Below are 20,340 nucleotides of genomic sequence, written 5' to 3' on the forward strand. Positions count from 1 at the left end.
TTATGCACTGGAATTGCAAGTTAAATGCACTCTGATTAGGAGCATCGTAAGGTTTTCCCATTAGAAAATGATGTGTGCTACAGTATAAAAGGAGGAGTTTGTTATATCAGGGCATCCCTAATATACAAAGCCTTTTGGAGGGAAGAATCAATGCACCATACTTTCTGAAACATCATAGAAAATTATAATGTATGTTTCTACTGAGAAACATTGTATAATGGCATATATTATTTGGCTGGAATACATACCAGCTCTTCATAGATTCTAAGGCCAGAATGAACCATTGTGATCATCTAGTCTGACCTCCTATATAGATCTTACAGGTCTTAGAACTTCCCAAAACTAATTCCTGGAGCATGCCAATCATCTGCTTCATTTCTATTCATTCTTTGCTAATAGCCTTTTATTTTTTAAAATAATGGTTTCTAAACATTGAAAGTTACCACTGGAGAAGATAAGACCATGCATTTAATACCAAAATAGATAAAATTCACAACTAGGCAAAGTAACATATTACTACCATACAGTTTTAGCAGATCCAATATACATTAGATGGTGATTTTTTTAAATTGAATTTATTCTTGGGATTTTTTAAAGCAATTTAATCTAAGTGAATTAAAGTGAGCAAGTGCCCTTGATTTGATTTGTTGTGAATTATCATAACAAAGACAGTAATCCAATTTGTTTGGTTGGCAATATGCTGTAATGAGAACATGCCTAACCAGCCACCAATTCAAGGAACAGCAGCCAATATGAGTCAAATCAGAGAACTCCATTTACTTATTATGTGCATTTATTTAAGCAAACCAGGGGTGATGAAATGAGAAATTAATGTCCTGTTGATGGGTTACAAATGGAGACTGAAGAAAGCATGTTAACCTCCTGAAGAGTGCATGGAACAAAATACTGTTTTAGGAAAACACTTTTAGTGACCAAAGTTGAGCCAAATATGACTATATCTTCATTCATGTTAAAAAATACAAAGCATCCTTGGTTGAAGCAATAAACAATTAACTTGCGTAACCTATATTAATGGGTATGGTAGCTTTGATGTGTTTTGTTTATTAATATAATACATACATGATCCTGGGTTTAATATTTTATTTCAATGACATTGTATGTTATGCAGAATAAATTATGTAATGTTACATCCACTGTGACATCAAATAAAATGTGAACTAGTTTGCATAGGTTAGTATTTTGGGCAGCATGATGTTGCTCTAGTCCACCAAGGCTTAAAGATTCACAGTGCAGAGGAAAACACAGGAATTAAAGCATTTCTACTAAAATATATTTTAATAGCTGGTGTTAACTTTTTGCATAACAAAAGCCAAATTATGTTGATACATCATATGATCCAGCAATAATCCCTGTCCTTTGAAAAAACAAGTGTTTCCTTCATAACCATATACTCCCCAAAACATACAGTTTTGCAAAGTAACTAGAACTCTACACACTTTTAAGCAAATATAAGTCAAACTGTTCAGCAGTTCATTTTTTCTTTTTATATCGCACTGCAAAAACCAACAGCTGAGAGAGTTTCCACACCATGCTAATCAACATTAATACAGTCAATGCTGCTTTCTGAGAGTTTAGCAACTTGTAATATTGAACTAGATATGATTGTAATGCTACAGTATATAACTTATTTTCCTCCTAAAATAAAATAAAAAAGTTTCAACAGCAACCATATTACAACTTAGATACAATATGCAAACTCTATATATTGGACACAAAAGCATATGAAATTCCTTTGAATATACTGTAATAAGTGCAGGCAATTCAAGAAAGAAATATAGCTCCAAGTTTTCTTTCAGAGGGATGATGGGATTTGGAGGTGGGATTTCTATGGCATAAGAATTGGAGAATGATTGCTAAAGTACAGTAGAATGTTTTATCCTTTTAACTCACCAGCAGTTTGTATTTGCCAGCACAAAGCACAGGATGGAGTGTATGTAGTCGTATGGAGATCTATGTTTAGATAGCATCTTTAGCCCAATTCAGTATGCTATTTAAATATTTACTAACTAAAGTTCATTCCATATTTCATACAGAATGTTATCGAAAACAATTAAAATCTAGCAGATTTAATTCTTTATATCACATTCTGCCAAACACTTCTATGTTTGTGATTGTTTTATAATGAAAGGTGATGTGCTGACATTATATAATAAATACTAAAATTACTATATAAAAATACTAAAATTAACTTCATGCCCAAGCACTTGAGGTCTTCCAAATCCCCACTGCACGCTTAGGAAGGACACACATATCAAGAATATAATGCACTGAAGTGATTCACTCTCGAGCCCTAACCTTGCTTAAAAGGTGTATGGTATGTTAGTGTGGTCATGAGAACCCCATTTCAACATTAAATACTAATGTGCTGGAATAGAACATTACAACTGCAGTATCCATAGCTTTGTATCCAGTATCCATGCAGCTTTGTTCAGAAAAAAGGTTAAACTGGGAAGTAAGTATAATGAACACCAAGATGCCGTGTATTAATATCTTATATACTGTATTATATTTATATTTGTGTTCTTCACAGATAATAGCACATTATCATGCCTTTATTTTTCTAACACTTAAATAGGGATGAGTGAACTCCAAGCTGAACTATGGAATTCTGAGATGATTGCCTCCAGAAGAAGACATTTTCCTCCCCAATGAGACACAGTTCACATGAGCAGAGTATGGAGTAAGGGTGATACATTGTGGTAAAATAAAAGAATTAGGTTTTAGCTTCCTTGCTTGTCAGACAATTTAAAGGTGGAAAAAGCTGTTTGGCATTTACTCATCCCTACATTCCACAGCATATTAGAAGGGCCTCACAAACTCATTGTAAGAATTGTACTTGCAAATTGCTGTTGATGAGCTGAGGGTCTATGGATCCCAAGTTGTAGTTCTCATAAAACATTTTGATAACCAGGTCCTAATCACTTTGAATACTGGGTAGCACTGGTAACAACAACCTCTATAATTAGAATTCATTTAGCCACATATCAAAAACCAGAAAATCATTCCAAATGAACAAGAATTGCTAACAGCATGCATTACAAAAAATTGCCTATGCAAACAAATAATTTTAAACTGAACATATTAATTATGCTGCTATACCATTCTCAGGAGAAACATGATTCACATACTATTTTGTTTTCTTGACCTTTTTTATTTTGCAAATTGCTGTAGGTGCTTTGCCAGGCTATAGGATAATCAGATTCCTAAAGGTAGTTTTATTTCCATTGTTTAGCATAACACTCTTCTAACTTCATAAAATACTTGTTTCCTGATTTAGCTTGTTACCATAAATAGTGTTAGATATCCATCTCCCAAACTGAGAAGACTGCTAGTGTGCCTACGGGGTTTGTTTTTTCCCCCAAAGAGACTAAAAATGGCAACTTGCTGCTATACACATCTGCTCCCTATGTTTCTTCTAATTCATATCCGTTTAGCATACTGACAACTTATGTTTACTGTTGTCAGCACTACGGAGCTAATACAACCACAGCAGCAAGTGATATCCAGTTCTGCGTCAAGCATCACCAGAAAAATTTACCAACTGTTCTAAATTGTGATTCTCCCACCTGCTGCTGATGGCTGGGGATGACGACTGACACGGAAATAGACTGCTTTTCAGATCCCATTTAGGCTAAGCTTAAAAGTGTCAACAATTTAAAAGAAGCTGTTTGACTTGCCAAGCCATCAAATTCGATTCGGAAGACACCAAAAAAGAATAAGGGCCTGTTGCTGCAGCTGCTCCACGTGCAAAACTCCCAAGTCTTCTGCAAAATTTTAAAACCACAGTGACGTAGAGCAGTGGTGCCTAAACATGGAACATCTGGTTTTCACTTTTATAGAGTAATTTTTCTTGCTTCTAATCACTCTCTGAAGTTCATTGCTCCTGGGGAGCTTCATCCTTGACGTTCATTGTCTGACAGGAAAATACACTTGTCCCACTTACTTTTCAATATTTATGGACTACTCTTTTTTAAAAAAAACACAATCATAGCAATGTACTGTTCTCTATCTTGCAGCTTGGGATTTTCTCCCTTAGCAACAATACAATGGAAGTGAAGAAGCTTGCTGCCTTTTAAATGTATGCAAAGCGGAATTGGCAGGTGTCTTGCACTGGCAGGTTGCTTTTAACATAATGAATACTTACTGCCTTCCTTCATTATTGTTAAATGAAATAATGCATGCATGCTGACTTTTTAAAATCAGAAATAGAAAGTTCTCCATAAACATCGCATAAATTTAGTTCCATTTTGAAAAAAAGAAAACATACAGGAAGGCCAGTGCAGCTTCAAAACTTTGGATGGCTATTGTATGGCTACCATCTTTAATTCACATCTGGATACAGAAAAAACATTTCGTTCCTTTAACACACACCCACCTACACACACACACACGTACATGGGCACCAACTTGTCCATAACACTTTACATGATATTGTGCTCCCTCTGACTTAGGACCTGATCTTGTAAGAGAACGGCAAAGGAGGAACACTGTATCCACCCAGAGCCCAATGAGCAGGATCGGGACCGTGTGATTTTGCGACTAGCTGTTGTGCCCCACTGGATCCTTCAGTCGTGACCCCACAAGCCACTGGTCAATAGAAATAAAATACCCAACAGCTTGTCGGCAACAAAATGATCAGACCTGTTTATACTGTTTCCTACTAATAGCATAGCTGATCCAAAGCTGAAGAGAACAGAGTCACCTTCGTTTTCCTTCTTCATCTTATTTTGAATGTAGTTTAAGGTAGAACAGAAGTATTATTAAAGCCAAATGGAATCTTTTGCATAAACAATTTGGGACAATAATGTTTCCGGTTTTGGTACTGAATCCTGGAATCCAGTATTTTTTATGCAGGAATGAAGGATATTGTTGGATCTAAGGATCAATCTTAGGAGTTAAAACATAGTCTATAGCTTTCCTTTTGTTAATTTCCTCATAATATTCACCAGCTTTTCCTCTTTTTGGTTTTGGGAGGAAGCTGGAATGGGTTTGATAAGATTTTTGTTTGTTTGTTTAGTTTTTGCTTTGATGCTAGTTATGAGAAAAAACAAAGTCAATAGTAGTCAATGATGTTTGTCTTTCATTAATCATTTGAACATATAACCCATTTTTGGACAACCCAGTGATGTCACAAATAGCGTCAATGTTTTGGAAGGATCTCAAGCAAAAAGCCATTGAACTCCAATGTATCATAAAATCAGAGCTCCTCTTCACTTCTCTACACAGGTGCAGGGCTCCCCTGCAGCAGGGGTTGTACATCAGTTTGATCAGCAAAGCAGATATTAAGCAAGTCACTTGTGTTAAGAATGAAGGATGTAGCTATATGCTTCATGAGGCCACATAGCACCTGGGCCTAAGACTGGCTATTTACAGCAGGATAGTTAAGGATAAAGGAAGTAATGGAAAAATTTTGTACAGTCTTTGAAGATGGACATCGCTGTCTAAACATTAAGTAGTATTTAATAAATGCAATGTTGCTGTAGTCTTGTAGGTTCCGGGATATTAGAGAGACAAGGTGGGTGCGGTAATATCTTTCATTGAACCAACTTCTGTTGGTGAGAGAGACAAACTTTTGAGCTTACATTTCAGATCCTTCTTCAAATCTGAAAAAGAGCTGTGTAAGCTTGAAAGCTTGTCTCTGTCACCAACAGAATTTGGCCCAATAAAAGATATTACCTCACCCACCTTGTCTCTCAGCTATTATTTAAGGGAAATAGAAGAGGTGGCAATTTGGCTCTGCACTCTGGACAGTAAGTGGGAAATGTTCTGTGGAAAAGACATAGATTTGCCAGGAATCAAGGCACAATCAAAACTGATGGACTGGGAAGCAAGCAAAACTGACAGGAGATAAGAGCACAGTCATGAAGGACAGCAAATGTAAGACCCAAGAATGAGTGCAGTTGTGTGGGCAAGTGAGAGTTGGGAACTTTCACTGTCAAGACAGACTTTTTGTTTCTTATAAGGCTGCTGGGCAGTAGGATTTTTACCAGGATATTATCTGCTGATACTTAAAAGGCTGAATTACCCAGTCATCATTTTTACTGGGACGTTAAATGCTCAAATGTTGAACAGCTTTAAAAATTATTAGAATGTGCTACTAAATTGAGAGTATTAGCCTCTTGTGATTTCCAAGTAACATAAGAAAAGAGTCTATGTTATAGTTATATTTAAAAAGTGAATCTAGGAAAAGACATTTCTCCTTTATAGCTAATCAATGGAAACCTTCACATAATCGGCAGCACCGGGCTTCCACATATGTCTTTTGTTCTTACCAAGTATTATTACAAGCAATACTGTTTGGCTATGTATGTCAGATTGTGATTTTTATATCAGATTGTTATATTAGCGATAAAATAATGAACATGTGGTCTTAAAATTTTCTTCTGAGTTTTTTGTTTCAAAAGGGTTATGTTTTGCGTAAATCAAAACAAAGCTCAAAGGACTAGGGACAAAAATTAGTTAACAAACTCAATGTAATTTGCTGGAAGCATTCCTGTTTTCCCAGTTCTCTGAACAGTACCATACATCCAGCCATCATCAATTGGTTGCACATTGATGATATAGTCCCCATCCCTGAAGGAAACTTCATCTTCATCTTGAGCACTGTAGTCATACATAGCTCTGTATGTTCTCTGTTGAAGGAAAATAAACAAAACCATGAAGAATCCACCATTGACAGACATAGTTTCTCTCTCTCATACACATACACACCAAGAGAAAGCACCATCTTTATTAAGCTGAAATATAGTATTCAAACCCATATGCAGAGAGAATGCAGTCTATACTATCTAAGGGGTATGTGCTGAATAGAACCAAGTGGACTATTTGTATCAAATGATTTATTCAGCAAATTCAGTCACAATGAGGCTGATTTTTATGAACATATGTGTTATACACTCTTCATGACAACACATTTCACTCTGGAAATACTCATCACAACTGATGCTTTGAGTAGTTACTAACCATAGTTAATTATCCATGTTGTATTACTGGCCGTATAAATCACATAGTACTGTTTCTGTCCCTGCTTGGATGATCCCAAACAGGCTGTGTCTTCACTAAGAAAAAAGATGTGTTCTTAACTCAAGTTAACGAATATGACCTGCCACCTCACACAAACACTACAAACTGCCTCATCTTCACTAGGATTCTACCACAAGTTAGCTAACGTGAGTTACGAACACACCTTTTTTTCCCTAGTGAAGACAAGGCCAGATAACATTTTAAGATGATGGGGTAAATACTTGTGGTGGGAATAGTCACGTGAGTATGTATTTGCACCACTATTCATGTACACATAAAATCTGCATGAGCATTCATGCACAAATATATAAGTATTTGTGATCATTTATCTTTTTGTGAGCACTTTTTGGAACAAAATTTTACTCACATGAATGTTTATGGACAGCAAATAAAAGGGGTTGTGGAGACTGTCAAAGTTTATCAGTGGTTTTTATTGAAATAAGTTTTCCATTTACTTTCCGGACATATTGAATTATTACCATTAATACAGGCTATCATCAGAACACCAATTTAATTATGAATTCCTTTATTAAATCTAAAGGTCAAATTGTATTTATACAGCTCCTCCAAAAATACCTTAAATGCATTTTTGCAATCATCATGCCCATATAACAACACACAGTTATAAGCATTGATCAACATTACAACAGGACTAGGTGCTCAAACCCATTTTGGATGGCTACAACTTGGTCAGGAAAACACTAGTAACAAACCCTTTAAGAGTTTACTGTTTTATACCTTATCTATTGGAAACTATGTGATTATAGTACCTGTTTCCTGAATTTCCTTCTTTCCTAAAGCCAGTTTAAGACCATCCCTGGTAATTGGGGGTTTTCCTTCAAAGATTTTCTCCTATCTTTTCAATTACCTTCCAGGTCCATTTTTTCCAGTTAAGCCATATTCCAAGCCCAATATTTTCAGTTAAGCATATCATCTAGTATTATTAACTAAACGTCCCAATCCTTCTACTCCTGTGTCAACTATATTCCCTTCCTAAGTTTAATATTTATTTCATATACTTATATGAACACCTTGTCATCTATGAAAGATTAAAAAGCAGTTTTAGACTCAGAGAATGGATTCTCTGTTAAGCATTGAAGGACAAGGTGATCCTTATACATCAGCTGGAGAATGAACCTTCCTCAAATTTCCCCCAATGCTGCTGAAGCTGCAGGATCTGCTCATTTAAAAAGTCATGGGATTCATCTACTTTCCTTCTCCTTCTTTGTTTCTCAGCAGAAGGCAAGAGCAGCCCAGGAATCACTGGTAGTATTCCACTGACCCAAGAGCTTTTTTCTATGTCTCACTCTATCCAACAATATTAGCTGGATGTTTCTGCTGATATGATCAATGGTAAAAACAGCTAATGTTGGCTGGTATGTTGGCTTTTGGGGTGAACACCCAATAAGATCAATCAAACCCTTTAAGAGAGATCATCAGGCTGTCTACCTAGAAACTTAGGAAGATAACACTAGACTGTTTCATGTTCACATGGTTTAGATCAATCACATTTTTTAAAAAATGAAAATTTAAGTTCAGCACAGATGGAAGTTCCATCAGAAGGAAACACAAAAGTGGGCCATATCCAACCTGTTGGGCATGTATCTTAGATTTATAGTAAGGTGTGTTTCCTTATAACTGCTTCCATGCTAGAAACAGATTTAGTGGCCCTACATCTCCTCTGCCTTCTAAATGAATTCTCTGTAGATGAGTTTTGAATGTCAGAGAAGGGGAGAATGCACTGCACAGCAGAAAACCAACTCCTGGGCTATATACTGGGTAGCAGTGGTCTAGAATTGCATGGTCAGTCTCCCTATTGTAAATTGTATTTTGCTTTATATACTTTTTCTTTACTATATCTTTATACTCATTTAACAAAACAATGGTACACATTTGATTAACACACGCTGAGGTGCATTTAATCCTTCCTATATTTTATTTCAAGAAAGAAATCATTTAATTAAAAATGTAATTTCTCCATTTCTGGACATGAAACATAGATTCATAGATTTTAAGGCCAAACAGAACTGTTATGATCATCTAGTCTGGCCTCCTTCAAAACACAGGCCTTAGAACTGCCCCCAAAATAATTCCTAAAGCAGATATTTTAGAAAAACATCCAATCTTGATTTAAAAATGGTCAATTATGGAGAATCCACCACGACCCTTAAACTTTTCAGTGGTTAATTACTTTCAATGTTAAAAATGTATGCTTTATTTCCAGTCTGAATTAGACTAGCATCAATTTCCAACCATTGGATCATGTTATACCTTTCTCTGATAGATTGAAGAGCCCATTATCAAATATTTGCTCAACAGGTAGGTACTTATAGATTGCAATCAAGCCACCCCTTAACATTCTCTTTGTTTAGCTAAATAGATTGAGCTCCTTGAGACTATCACTATAAAATATGTTTTCTAATCCTTTAATCATTCTAGTGACTCTTCTCTGAGCTGTCTCCAATTTATCAATATCCTTCCTGAAATGTGGAAACCAGAACTGGACACAGTATTCCAGGAATGGTCACACCAGTGCCAAATACAGAGGTAAAATAACCACACTACTCCTACTTGAGATTCCCATTTATGCATGCAAAAATCACATTAGCTCTTTTGATTACAGTGTCGCATTGGGAACTCATGCTCAGCTGATTATCCACCATGATCCCCAAATCTTTTTCAGAGTCACTGCTTTTCCAGGATAGAGTAGTACATCCTGTAAGTACGGCTTACATGTTTTGTTTCTATGTGTATACATTTACATTTAGCCAAATTAAAATGCATATTGTTTACTTGCGCCCAGTTACCAAGCGATCCAGATTGCTCTGAATCAGTGACGTGTCCTCTTCATTATTTCCCACTCCCCCAATTTTTGTGTCAGCTGCAAACTTTATCTATGATGATTTTGTTTTCTTCCAGATAATTGATAAAAATGTTAAATAGCATAGGGCCCAGATGTGATCTCTGCAGGACCCCATTGGAAACAGACCTGCTCAATGACAATTCCCCATCTACAGTTACATTTTGAGACCTATCAGTTAGGGCAGGTCTACACTATCACTTAAGTTAGTGGTTCCCAACCTTTTTGGCTCGAGGGCCACAGATATCATTTTCACAACCCTGAAGGGTCACCAGTCTCTGCCAGCAGGCCCCCCCTCCCCTCCCACTGCAGACAGATGGAAGGAGTTCAGCGAGGAAGCTGTCCCCCTGGCAGCAGCAGGGAAACCGCACGCGTCCTGTAGCCCTGTACGCTCCAACTGGGTCCCTAGGCAGTGGCTCCCTTCTGCAGTCAGGAGGACAAAAGATCAGTGCTCCCCTCCCTCTGACTCAAGCAGCAACCCTAGTGCCTATGGACCTAGGTGGAGTACTTTGCCGTGCCCCCTGCTAAAGCCAGGGTCTTTTAGCCCTGTGGCAACATGCTCCGCCTGGGTCCTTAGGCAGTGGCTCCCTTCTGCAGCCAGCAGGAGGGGAGCCGCAGGCCACTTTGAAAGCCCCCGTGGGCCACTTTTGATCCCCGGGCCACAGGTTGGGAACCATTGACTTAAGTCCATCTAACTTACGTCACTCAGGGGTGTGAAAAAGACATCCCCCTGAGCAACACAAGTTACAGCAAGCTAAGTGCTGTCCACACTAACGCTATGTCAGTAGGAGATGCTCTTCTGCTGACACTGCTTCCCGCTTCTCACGGAGGAGGAGGAATTATGCTGACGAGAGAGCACTCTCCTGTCGGCATAGAGTGTCTTCACCAGACAAGCTATAGCAGCACAGCTGCATCCGTGCAGCTGCACCGATGTAGCGCTTCTAGTGTTCCAATGCTTCTAGCGACCTTTTGTCACCTTTTAATCCATTTAATGAGTGCCATGGGCAAGGACCTCATAAGGAGTCAGCCATTGGCCATGCATTTTAATTCCTAGGTATGTGATTTCTTTTAACCAGCTTGACAGCATCACAGTGCTGCAAAATTGTAAAGACAAACTGGTAACTCCAAAGTTTAAAAAAATTTATTAGGGCCCCTAATGCCACCGAGAAACCCAAATTTATGGCTTTAACACCTAATTAGGTGGTATATGGCTGTCAGGAAAATTTTTTGTAATAACCTTGTTAGCATTTAGTACCTAATTATCGCTTCAGAGTGCAGTTTACCTTACTCAAATAAGGGATTATAAAAATGCATTTAAGTGAAGAATTATTCTTTTAATCAAAAGTAAGTTAAACAAGTACTGAGAGCACAGAAAAGTATAAGAAAAGGGTTGGGGGTTTTGTAAAGTCAGTCAATTATTCACTTGACTCCTTTATCTGGTATCAAAGGCATGAATCTGTAGTCATTGTATACACAAAACACCCATTGCGAGCAATGAGAATTATCTGCATATAAGGGCTAAAGCACATTTGTGATATTCCCAGCTCACAGGCCAGATATGGGCTGATACATGTATTCAACCAGGTCACCCATCAGTTTTATGATTGCTCTCCACTCTGAGCTGCTGTCAGCTATGGCAGCTGCAACACTGCTTTGCACATAGAACAACTATAAAGGAAAAGCAACTAGAATTATGGGATTTGCTTTCCAAAAGCCTTGCAATTACCTTTAAGCTTTGGAATGATCGTCACTCTTTGGAATGATTTCCACTTTCCCCTAGAGCGTTCTGAGCTGAACCCGATGAGAATTTTAACAAACCATTCGCATTGTCACTACCTGGCTCCACAACCCAGGTCGTAGCAATACTGAAAGCCTTAGTGGAGATCACTTGCCATCTCCAGCTGTTTTCAGCACAATTGGTCCAAGCAGTGAATCACTTAAGCTTAGCTCTAAACATGTGAGTAGTTCCATTGGCTTTGCTAGAGTGAGGCCCGTATCAGGGAGAGCTGTTCTAAGCAGTTCAAGAGAACGAGGTGGTGGAAACACTGGCAGATGGTCAACGATAGAATTCCCATCGTTTGGAGCTATACAGTGCTAGTGCCATGATTGAAGATTTCCTTAATATTTTTAGTGTAGACAGCAGCTATGATGAGTGGAGAATGAGAGAAGTGGTGATATAATAAGCACCAAGAAAGTGAAAGTTATGCAATTGAGATGGGCAATCTGGCAGGCCACCAATCATGATGATAGGAAGCCCGGGAACCAGTCACCCAGGGAACCAGGCAGTCCTGGAAGCCTACCAAGTGGGCAGTCAGGTTTCCAGGAAACCCCAGCTCCCCAGCTGCCTACCAGGAAGATGGACAGGCTGCCCACCTCACTGAGATTCCCATTTCCTCTGCAGATCTCTAGGTGGGCTGCCCAGCTCCCAGGCAGAGAGGCTGCCCAGCTCCCTGCTTACATGGCTGCTCGGACAGGCAGCCAGGGAGCTGGGCAGCACATTTCAGTTTGAAAATACCAAAATGTTTCTGCCGGGGGAGTGTTCTGGTGTTTCTGAAACAAAATATGGTGAATTTTAGTTCTGTGAAAATGTTTGCATTTTTAGCTTTTTGTTCTGATCTGGGACGAGAACACTTCTGAAATACTTCTCAATTTATTTCATGGAACTGAAATTCCATTTCCTGGCCAGCTCTAAACTTTGTTAATGATTCAATCCCTGTGACTTCAATTAAGGTGGGAGAGCTAACAAATACACCTCCTCTGAGAGACCCTGTAGATCTGCTAGCAAAAAAAAAGGGAAGACCAGAGCTGACATTTCTGATAGTCTTAAGGTAACAACCAATGGGACTCTGATATATTTGGCCTCCAGTCACTACCACAGTAAGAAATGTCAAAAATATTAGTAATTTTAAAAAAAATCTTAAGAAAAGAAATCAAAGCCGCAAACAAATATGCACAAGCCCAATTTTCAGAAATCTTTTGTAAGTCCTCATTAACATCCAATGCCATAGCTAGCTATACCTACTAAAAACAAGGTTCACCTGCAAAAGCACAAACATGGCCTTGTTAGAACTATAAATTGCCTCCAGCCTTAAAGTTCTGTGTGTCTATTTGGTCAGAGAGATTAAAAACAACAGCAAATTGAACCGTCATTATTTAGTTAATTGTGTGAAAAATGCTAGCTCAACATTTTCTGTTTTCTAGAGTATATGAATAATATAGATAATTTCATTGTTCTTTGGAGCACACACGAGAAAAAAGTCAAAAATATTTCTTTAATTTGAAGATAAGTAAAATATAATGGAATCCAGAAGAATAATTATTTCTAAAGGTTCTCAATTCTGGATTGCAAGGGTACCAGCGCATTTATATTTACAGGACATTTACAATATCTAAAGAGGGGAGCACTGAAAGAATTGATTCTTTCAATTGAATACTCACCAAACCTGCTGAATGTGGTTGTGAATGCATCGATCTCATAGACGACATACTGGTCTGGTGCATGTATCCATACCCTTGGGACTGACTTTGTTGATATGCCCCAGGAAGCACAGGGGCTGCACATTAAAGAAATACAGAAGCATTACTACAAGAGTTAAAACAATACCCGTATTGAGTCTTTGTGTGCAACTTCTCCTAGCAGTTGGTAGCAGCTGTAGATTGCTCTCCCAGTTAGAAACCTGCAGCATAAATGCGGATTCATGTTCCAAAAATTAGGTAATTTTAAATCAGTAGAGAAGAGTTTTAAGTGACATACATACAAAACAAGCTTTGTGAGGGTCCCATTTTACATAAACACAGAGCAATCAGCTGAGAAATAGTCCTTAGCATTATGATTAATGGGAAGGACAGCGATGAGCAGGAAGGCTCGAACGAGCTCTACAAACCTGACCACACGTGTATCAAAACTAGGGACCTCACTAAGGCCAGGTCATTAAAAAGTTAGGTTAACCTAGCTACATTGCCCAGGGGTGTGAAAAATCCACATCCCGGAGTGGCATATTTAAGCGAGTTTAACCCCTGGTGTAGACAGCATAGGTTGACAGAAGAATACTGCCTTTCAGGAAGGTCAATTAACTACAAGAACAGGGAAACCCCTCTATGCATGTAATATTTATTGTTTTATATGCTCTGTATTCTCCTGTGCCTTATATAATTATGTATAAACAAGTGTAGCTGAGGTGGTCATTCTCAACATTACGGGAGAAGGTGGATGGTCATGACAATAACTGGTAAGGTTGTGAATATCCCAAGAATGAAGGTTTAATCATTTCCTGTCTAACCATGGTTTGCAAGCCTCATCAATATTGGTCCTAAAATCTCTCTGCTGGTTTATCCAGCTATTGAGGACATTAGCCCATCACTCAAGTGGTCAACTGGCATTCTCCAAGCACAAGTGAAGGTTCACTAAGCAAAACTGTGAAAAATAACCAGTAAAGATGGTGCAGTTCTTTTGACACTTTTCCCACAAAATGATCAAGCCTGCTTGAATTCAATCAAATTTATCAGTGACACAAACAGTCAGTTTCTTTCAGGGCAAGTGAATTATCTGAAACAGCCTAGATGATTCAGATTGCACTCAACTTGGAACAATTCACCGGGTTGGGACTTTGAGAGATTTGCCTCCTTAACCTTGTAGGAAATCAAGAAAACCCACTGGAGCAACCTTCACACCTAGTCCTCAGGGTGATTGCAAAAACTGATACAGAAAAGGAGGAGTGCAAAATTAATTTATGGAGGAGCTCAAGCAGTGCAGAATTAACTGATGTGAGGCTATGGAGGTTACAGAATTAATTGATTGGCAGCTGTGGTTTTGGGGAGGAGCTGGAAAACTGCACACCATCAGGCAGTGCTTTATCACAATATATTAGCAAGTATGCAATGATAGTCTGGCCTCTTTACTTCTGGAGGACCCAGGAACTATAGAAGGGTGTGAAATGAACTATGGGGAAAGGTTTGCTGAATTGTGCTTGAATGAAAGTTCAGCTTGTGCTTTGTGCAAAGGTTCATCTTCATTTTACCCAACCTGCTTCCCTATCCCTAATTCTGAGATTGGTGGTTTGAGCAAATGATTAGAGTTTTCCTATAACTGGTAATTTTATTATAAGTAATATATTACACTAAGTATACGATTAAAACACTGAGTGCTAATTGTCCATCCATCATATCTATTATGTTATACTTTTAAAGATAACGAATTATTATATTTCTAATTAAGATATCTGTGATTTGGAGACACCTATTTCAAACCACTACAAATGCACAGATTGTGTTGTCAGGTGAGAGAGTAAAGCTGAAGCCATACGATGATTCAGAGAAGTTCCTATAACATGAAGCAACTCATAGACAGCAATATGCAGTACTGGAATGTAATGAATAATGCATGTTTTAGATGTGGCAACTTCATTCTAGTGATGTATGAGTGCACAGATACTTTAAAGCAGTTTAATCATCAGAAAATTATTGCTCATTAATCTGTTCACAGGGTGATCATGATATTAAGTGAATGGTTCTTAGCAGTTCATCATATGATTTATGTTTCAATGTTGTCACATACTATTTCTAAATGACCAGACATGGCCTTTCCTGAGAAAATGGAGAGAAGCGCAATTTAGTCAAAGTTATTATAAGCATGGTTTCGTGAACGTATTTTGCCTAATTTCAAACTCATCTGAACATTGCGGGCCAAATACACTACTAATGTAAATGAGAGCAACTCCAATGAACTCCAATGTGTTCAAAACTAAGAGCAGAACTCAATCTTTTTGAGTTCATAATATATTGGGAACAAGCATCTGGTCAGTTCTTATCTGTTACTGAACTCTGCTTCATCAGTTCATTCTCCCTCCTCTCTGCTATGAAGGGATAGAAAGAGACAAAGAGCCTTCTCTTCCTGCCAGGAGAGGCAGATAAACACCAACCCAAACAACCCTTTTACTCTGCTTCCTGTCAAGAAAAGGCACCCTAACAAGCTCGTATTTCATCCCAATGGAAAGTGAAGTGAAGATGCTAGGGGAAATTCTTCCCTCATGACTTCTTCTCTATAATAGGGCTTAACATCCATCATTCCTCTCTCATCATCTGAGTATGGTAGGCTGCCCTCTCTCTCATCGTCTGTGTTCAGAGTATTTTTCAAATCCAGAAAGGATCTTCTGGGAATGGGTGGCCCACACACTCAGAACCAATGCCAACTACCAGCAGTAGGACTGTGGAAATATGCTTTCTTGCCCTGGTGTCCAGTTTCTGTCACAGTGAGAGAAGTCAAACAAACTGCACCTGGGAAGCTACTTGCTAATGTTATCTGCTGTAATGGAAATTTCCAGCTCAAAGAAACTTTTCTTACGAAGTATGTTCATTTCTTTGGCAACTTTAGAAACTGGAATATGTCAGCCAGGTATTGTAGGCAAGCAAAGGAAACTTATTCCTACGCTCTGATAGTCAGTTGAGTTACCTTTCATCCCTTTATTTAGGGGATCATTTAGGAAATCAGTGCTGATTACACATTTTTTTAACTGTACACTGCATCTGGTATCTCTTTTGCAACAGAATAAACCCAACCAGTATTTGAACAGAAGGAGGCTGCAGTAAGACTGCACAAGATGCTCTATAGCTCTCAGGAAAGCAAGAGTCAACACTTGTTCTGCAGTATTCGATGATTATCAGCAGGAAGATAAGGGGCCAAATTTAGCCTGGACATAAGTGGATACATTTCCACTGAGAGCAACGGATTTCAGTAGTGTTTATGGTGGGCATGAATTTGGCGAATTTGACAAAAGTAATAGAAATAAAGTATGCAAGTGTGCGTCATCATCATAATTTGCAGTAGATTTCCAATATAAGTTCACTGCAATCTTTTGACTCAGGACCTAAATATAAAGTTCTACAGCTTCAGCAATTGCTGCAGCAGCAAAACAATGGTTTTAGTTCACCTAAGGGAACAATAAAACAAGAGGTATAACTTGAAATTCATTTAGCTGAGCCAGATTTATCGACTAGGGATCTGGGGGCTGACCATTGTGCCCAGAAACATATATGGGTGATTTTCTTTGTTGTGTTTTTACACTTTACCAGATGCATTCTGAAGTATCAAAACCTGCTTATTTGTTTTGCTTCATAATCAATTCAGACTCTCCATTTCAAATTTTCTAGTGGAAGTGGTTTAGCATATTTCTCTTTCTATATCTTTACAAGCTTCCACAAAGAAAGAAGTGAAGGGAAAGAGATTGTGATAAAAAGCAAACAGAGAAGGGGTTTTGAAAGAAAGAGGTGGCAGAGAGTGAGAGGGTCAAGACAGCAGACTGCAGTTGCCACGAAGGTGGCCTGTAAAATTTGCAGCACAGGAGAGATTTGCCAAATAAGTAAGTAAACAAACTCAATAAAAATACATCTTGATTATTACATCATAGATGTACACAGTTCATTTAGTCTGACAAGCATGGTTTAGTTTTATCTATTTATTGAACTGGAAAGCAATCTAAACTGTGGGCTCACTACCGCTGCTCCATAATGCTGTATAATATATTACTAAATGGAATGTAGCATATTCTGTAATAATAACAAAATCTAAGAGAGGGGACTGAGAAATAAAAATGAAAGACAATGAGGTCCTAGTATGTGTTTAATTTTATCATTTGTAAGATGTTCAAATACAAGAAGATGATGAGCATCATGTAAACGCCTAAATGTGTTTAGAGATAAGGTAGAGATGAATTAAATAGTGATACGCTTATTCATTTTGAAGAGTATCTAACACCAGGATTAGACTCACTGAAATCAATGGGAATGCTTGTAAAGTACTACTCAGGCTACATCTACACTAGAAGTGCTTGCGCTGCTGTAGCGCTTCTGGTAAAGACGCTCTAAGCTGACGGGGGAGAGCTCCTGTCAGTTTAATTATTCTACCTCCCATGAGAGGTGGTAGCTATGCCAGCAGAAGCAGCTCTTGTTTGAAAATGTAATAAGTGGGTGATGGAGGTTGGCATGGATTGGAGGCAAGAATCAATATCTTGATGGTGAATGAGATGATAAGTAGGGGATGACAGGCTGTGAAGGGCCTTAAAAATAACCTAAGTAGCTTCTGTTTGATGCAACAGAATAGGGGGAGCTAGTGGAGGGATGCAGAGCCTGGGGCAATGTGGTCAAAACAATGGGCTAGGAAAATTATTTTAGCAGCAGCATTCTAAATAGGTATTAGTAGGGCAAGACTATATTTGTCAAGGACAGAAAGGAGGCTGTTGCAGTAATTGAGAAAGGGTAATGAGAACTTAAGCAAGTATTCTAGTTGCATGGATGGATAGGAAAGGCCATATCCTAGAGAAGTTATGCTGAAAGAGTCAGCAAGATTTAGACATAGCCTGGCTGTGAGGACCTAGAGAGAGGTTTGAGTCGAAGATGACTCCCAGGTTATAGGCCTGAGTTACAGACAGGGTGATAATATGGGAATAACTGCAGGGGGGAGAGATTAGGAGCTCTGTTTTAGACTTTAGTTTGGACAGAAGAAGAGAGTAAATAGATATAGATGTATGAGTCATCAGCACAGAGGTAGTAGTTGAATTTGTATTTGCTGATGAGATTACCCAAAGATAAATTATAGAGGGAGAAGAGAAGGGGACCCATGACAGAACCCATATAGAAAGTTGAAATAGGAGTGGGGCAATGAAGAAGTTCCTCCAAAGGAAATGCTGAAGTAGTCATTAGAGAAGTAGAAGGAGAACTAGGAGAGGGCAGAGTCACAGAAGTGAGATACAGTACAGCAAGAAATTATTTTCCTGCACTGTGAAAAGTTTTGAGATTTCAAAAAAAAGCTCCCATCCCAAATTGAGACAAAAAGTGAAAAATCTTAATTTTTTTTACAAACTGAAAATCTGGAGGAAAAAACGATTCACGTAAATAAATGTTTTGTTTAGATAATTACAAAATGTTTCATTTTTAAGTTGATCACTTTTTTTTTTAAACTATAATTAGCTTAATTTTCTAAACAAAAAGTAGTTTCATATCAGAAAAACATTTTTTTTTTCATTTCCAAAAGTCAATTTGACAAGTCTGGGTATTTTTCATTATCCTAAATTATAAAAATATACAAAAACAAACTGTGCACTCAAAATATATTCACAGAAATATAATCAAAAAGTTTGATTATGAAATGATCTTTCAACAGGAAGTAATTTTATAGAATTTTAAATAATTAATGTTAATCGTTCATAGTACTAAAAAACAAGTGGCATCTGGAGTTCAACAGCTGTCAAAGCTTTTAAACATTATAATGAATAAAATGAAGTAATTTCCAAGTAAATTTTATTAGGGTCATAAATGATTACTAATGACTATTTTCTGTATAACAGTGTACTCTGAAACAAGCAAACAATAATGCAGTCCAGAAAGCAAGTTTGTTACTCATGTAAATTGAGTTAAATTACTGTGGAAAGTGCATGATCCTGCACTTCTTATGAAGCAATAGTTTCACTGAAAGAAATAAGACTTTCACCTAAGTAGGGATCGCAAGAAGAGGCCCCACATGGTTATTTTTAACATTTAGAAGAAAACAAAATGTATTTTGAGCACAGGAAAAAATCATCTGGTGTATTTATGCCATATGGAAAAGTATTTCCATATTTATTATTTTGCAACTTATGTTTCCATTTTCAGGGACTATTTTAGATTTCTGTGTGACGAGGAAATAAGATGTCATAGAGATTTCTCTTTCTCAGCAAAGAAATATAAGATAGTGGCCATGACAGATACGTGTGAGCTGCAACGGGACATAAAAATTCCTGCTATTTGTCCTGCAGGACTGCCACTTTCAGCAAAAAAAACTAATCTAGAATTTTATCACAAAAAGTATAGGCTTACAAAAATGTTACACAATTGTTTCAAAACTTTTGATTTTTAACTATAGCCAATAATATAGTATGGATCACAGAAAGATGTGTTGTACAGACACTAACTATATGATAAATATTCTGTCATAAATCCAATAATAGATGGAGTGAGAAATTAGAAAGTGAAGGCAAGGCACTGTCGAGTAATGTGGTTGGTGAAAGGGCTACATAATTCTAAAGGGTGGATAAATCATAAGATAATTGCATAGGCCCAGATTGTTCCTCCCTAGATCTGCCCACAGATTTCCCTGCTTTCCTAAAGGAGGTGTGGAAACAGTACCATGGAATAGATAAGCCGTCCTTCTCCACCTCCTCTGAGAGGTCTGGAACTCTGCACTGGAGACTGCTTGGCCCAGAGGTGGGGCAAGGAGAATTCAAATAAATAGTACCCTTTCCAGCCCCATGGACTTTTATTGGAAAATAAAGGCAATATGGCCCCAAGCTGTATTCTCTTTTCTGTGGAACCCTCCTACCTTTATTTGAGGACTTGAATAACTCAGTCTTAGATTAGGGGTCTATTACAGGTGGGTGGGTGATCATAATGATCCCTTCTGATTTGTG

General features: G+C 37.9%; 1 protein-coding gene across 13 annotated transcripts in view; it reads right to left on the bottom strand.

The window, feature by feature from the left end:
* Nucleotides 1-775: 775 nt before the first annotated feature.
* NEBL (nebulette) overlaps nt 776-20,340 on the bottom strand; it is a 382,486-nt gene continuing 362,921 nt past the window's right edge. For 11 of the 13 annotated variants that reach the window (XM_067562349.1, XM_067562348.1, XM_067562341.1 and 8 more), the window contains 2 exons: nt 13,343-13,458; nt 776-6,653 (listed from right to left, as the gene is read on the bottom strand). In XM_067562349.1, coding sequence (XP_067418450.1) covers nt 6,477-6,653; nt 13,343-13,458 — 293 coding nt within the window. In that variant the 3' untranslated portion in view covers nt 776-6,476. Of the gene's footprint in view, nt 6,654-13,342; nt 13,459-20,340 lie in introns of those variants that run through there. The other 2 variants (XM_067562347.1, XR_010922369.1) reach the window with 2 other exon arrangements.

The sequence above is a fragment of the Emydura macquarii genome, unplaced genomic scaffold (genome assembly GCF_026122565.2).
Source record: "Emydura macquarii macquarii isolate MOO-44397 ecotype Brisbane River unplaced genomic scaffold, CSIRO-AGI_Emac_v2 contig_2422, whole genome shotgun sequence".
Taxonomy (NCBI): Eukaryota; Metazoa; Chordata; order Testudines; family Chelidae; genus Emydura; species Emydura macquarii.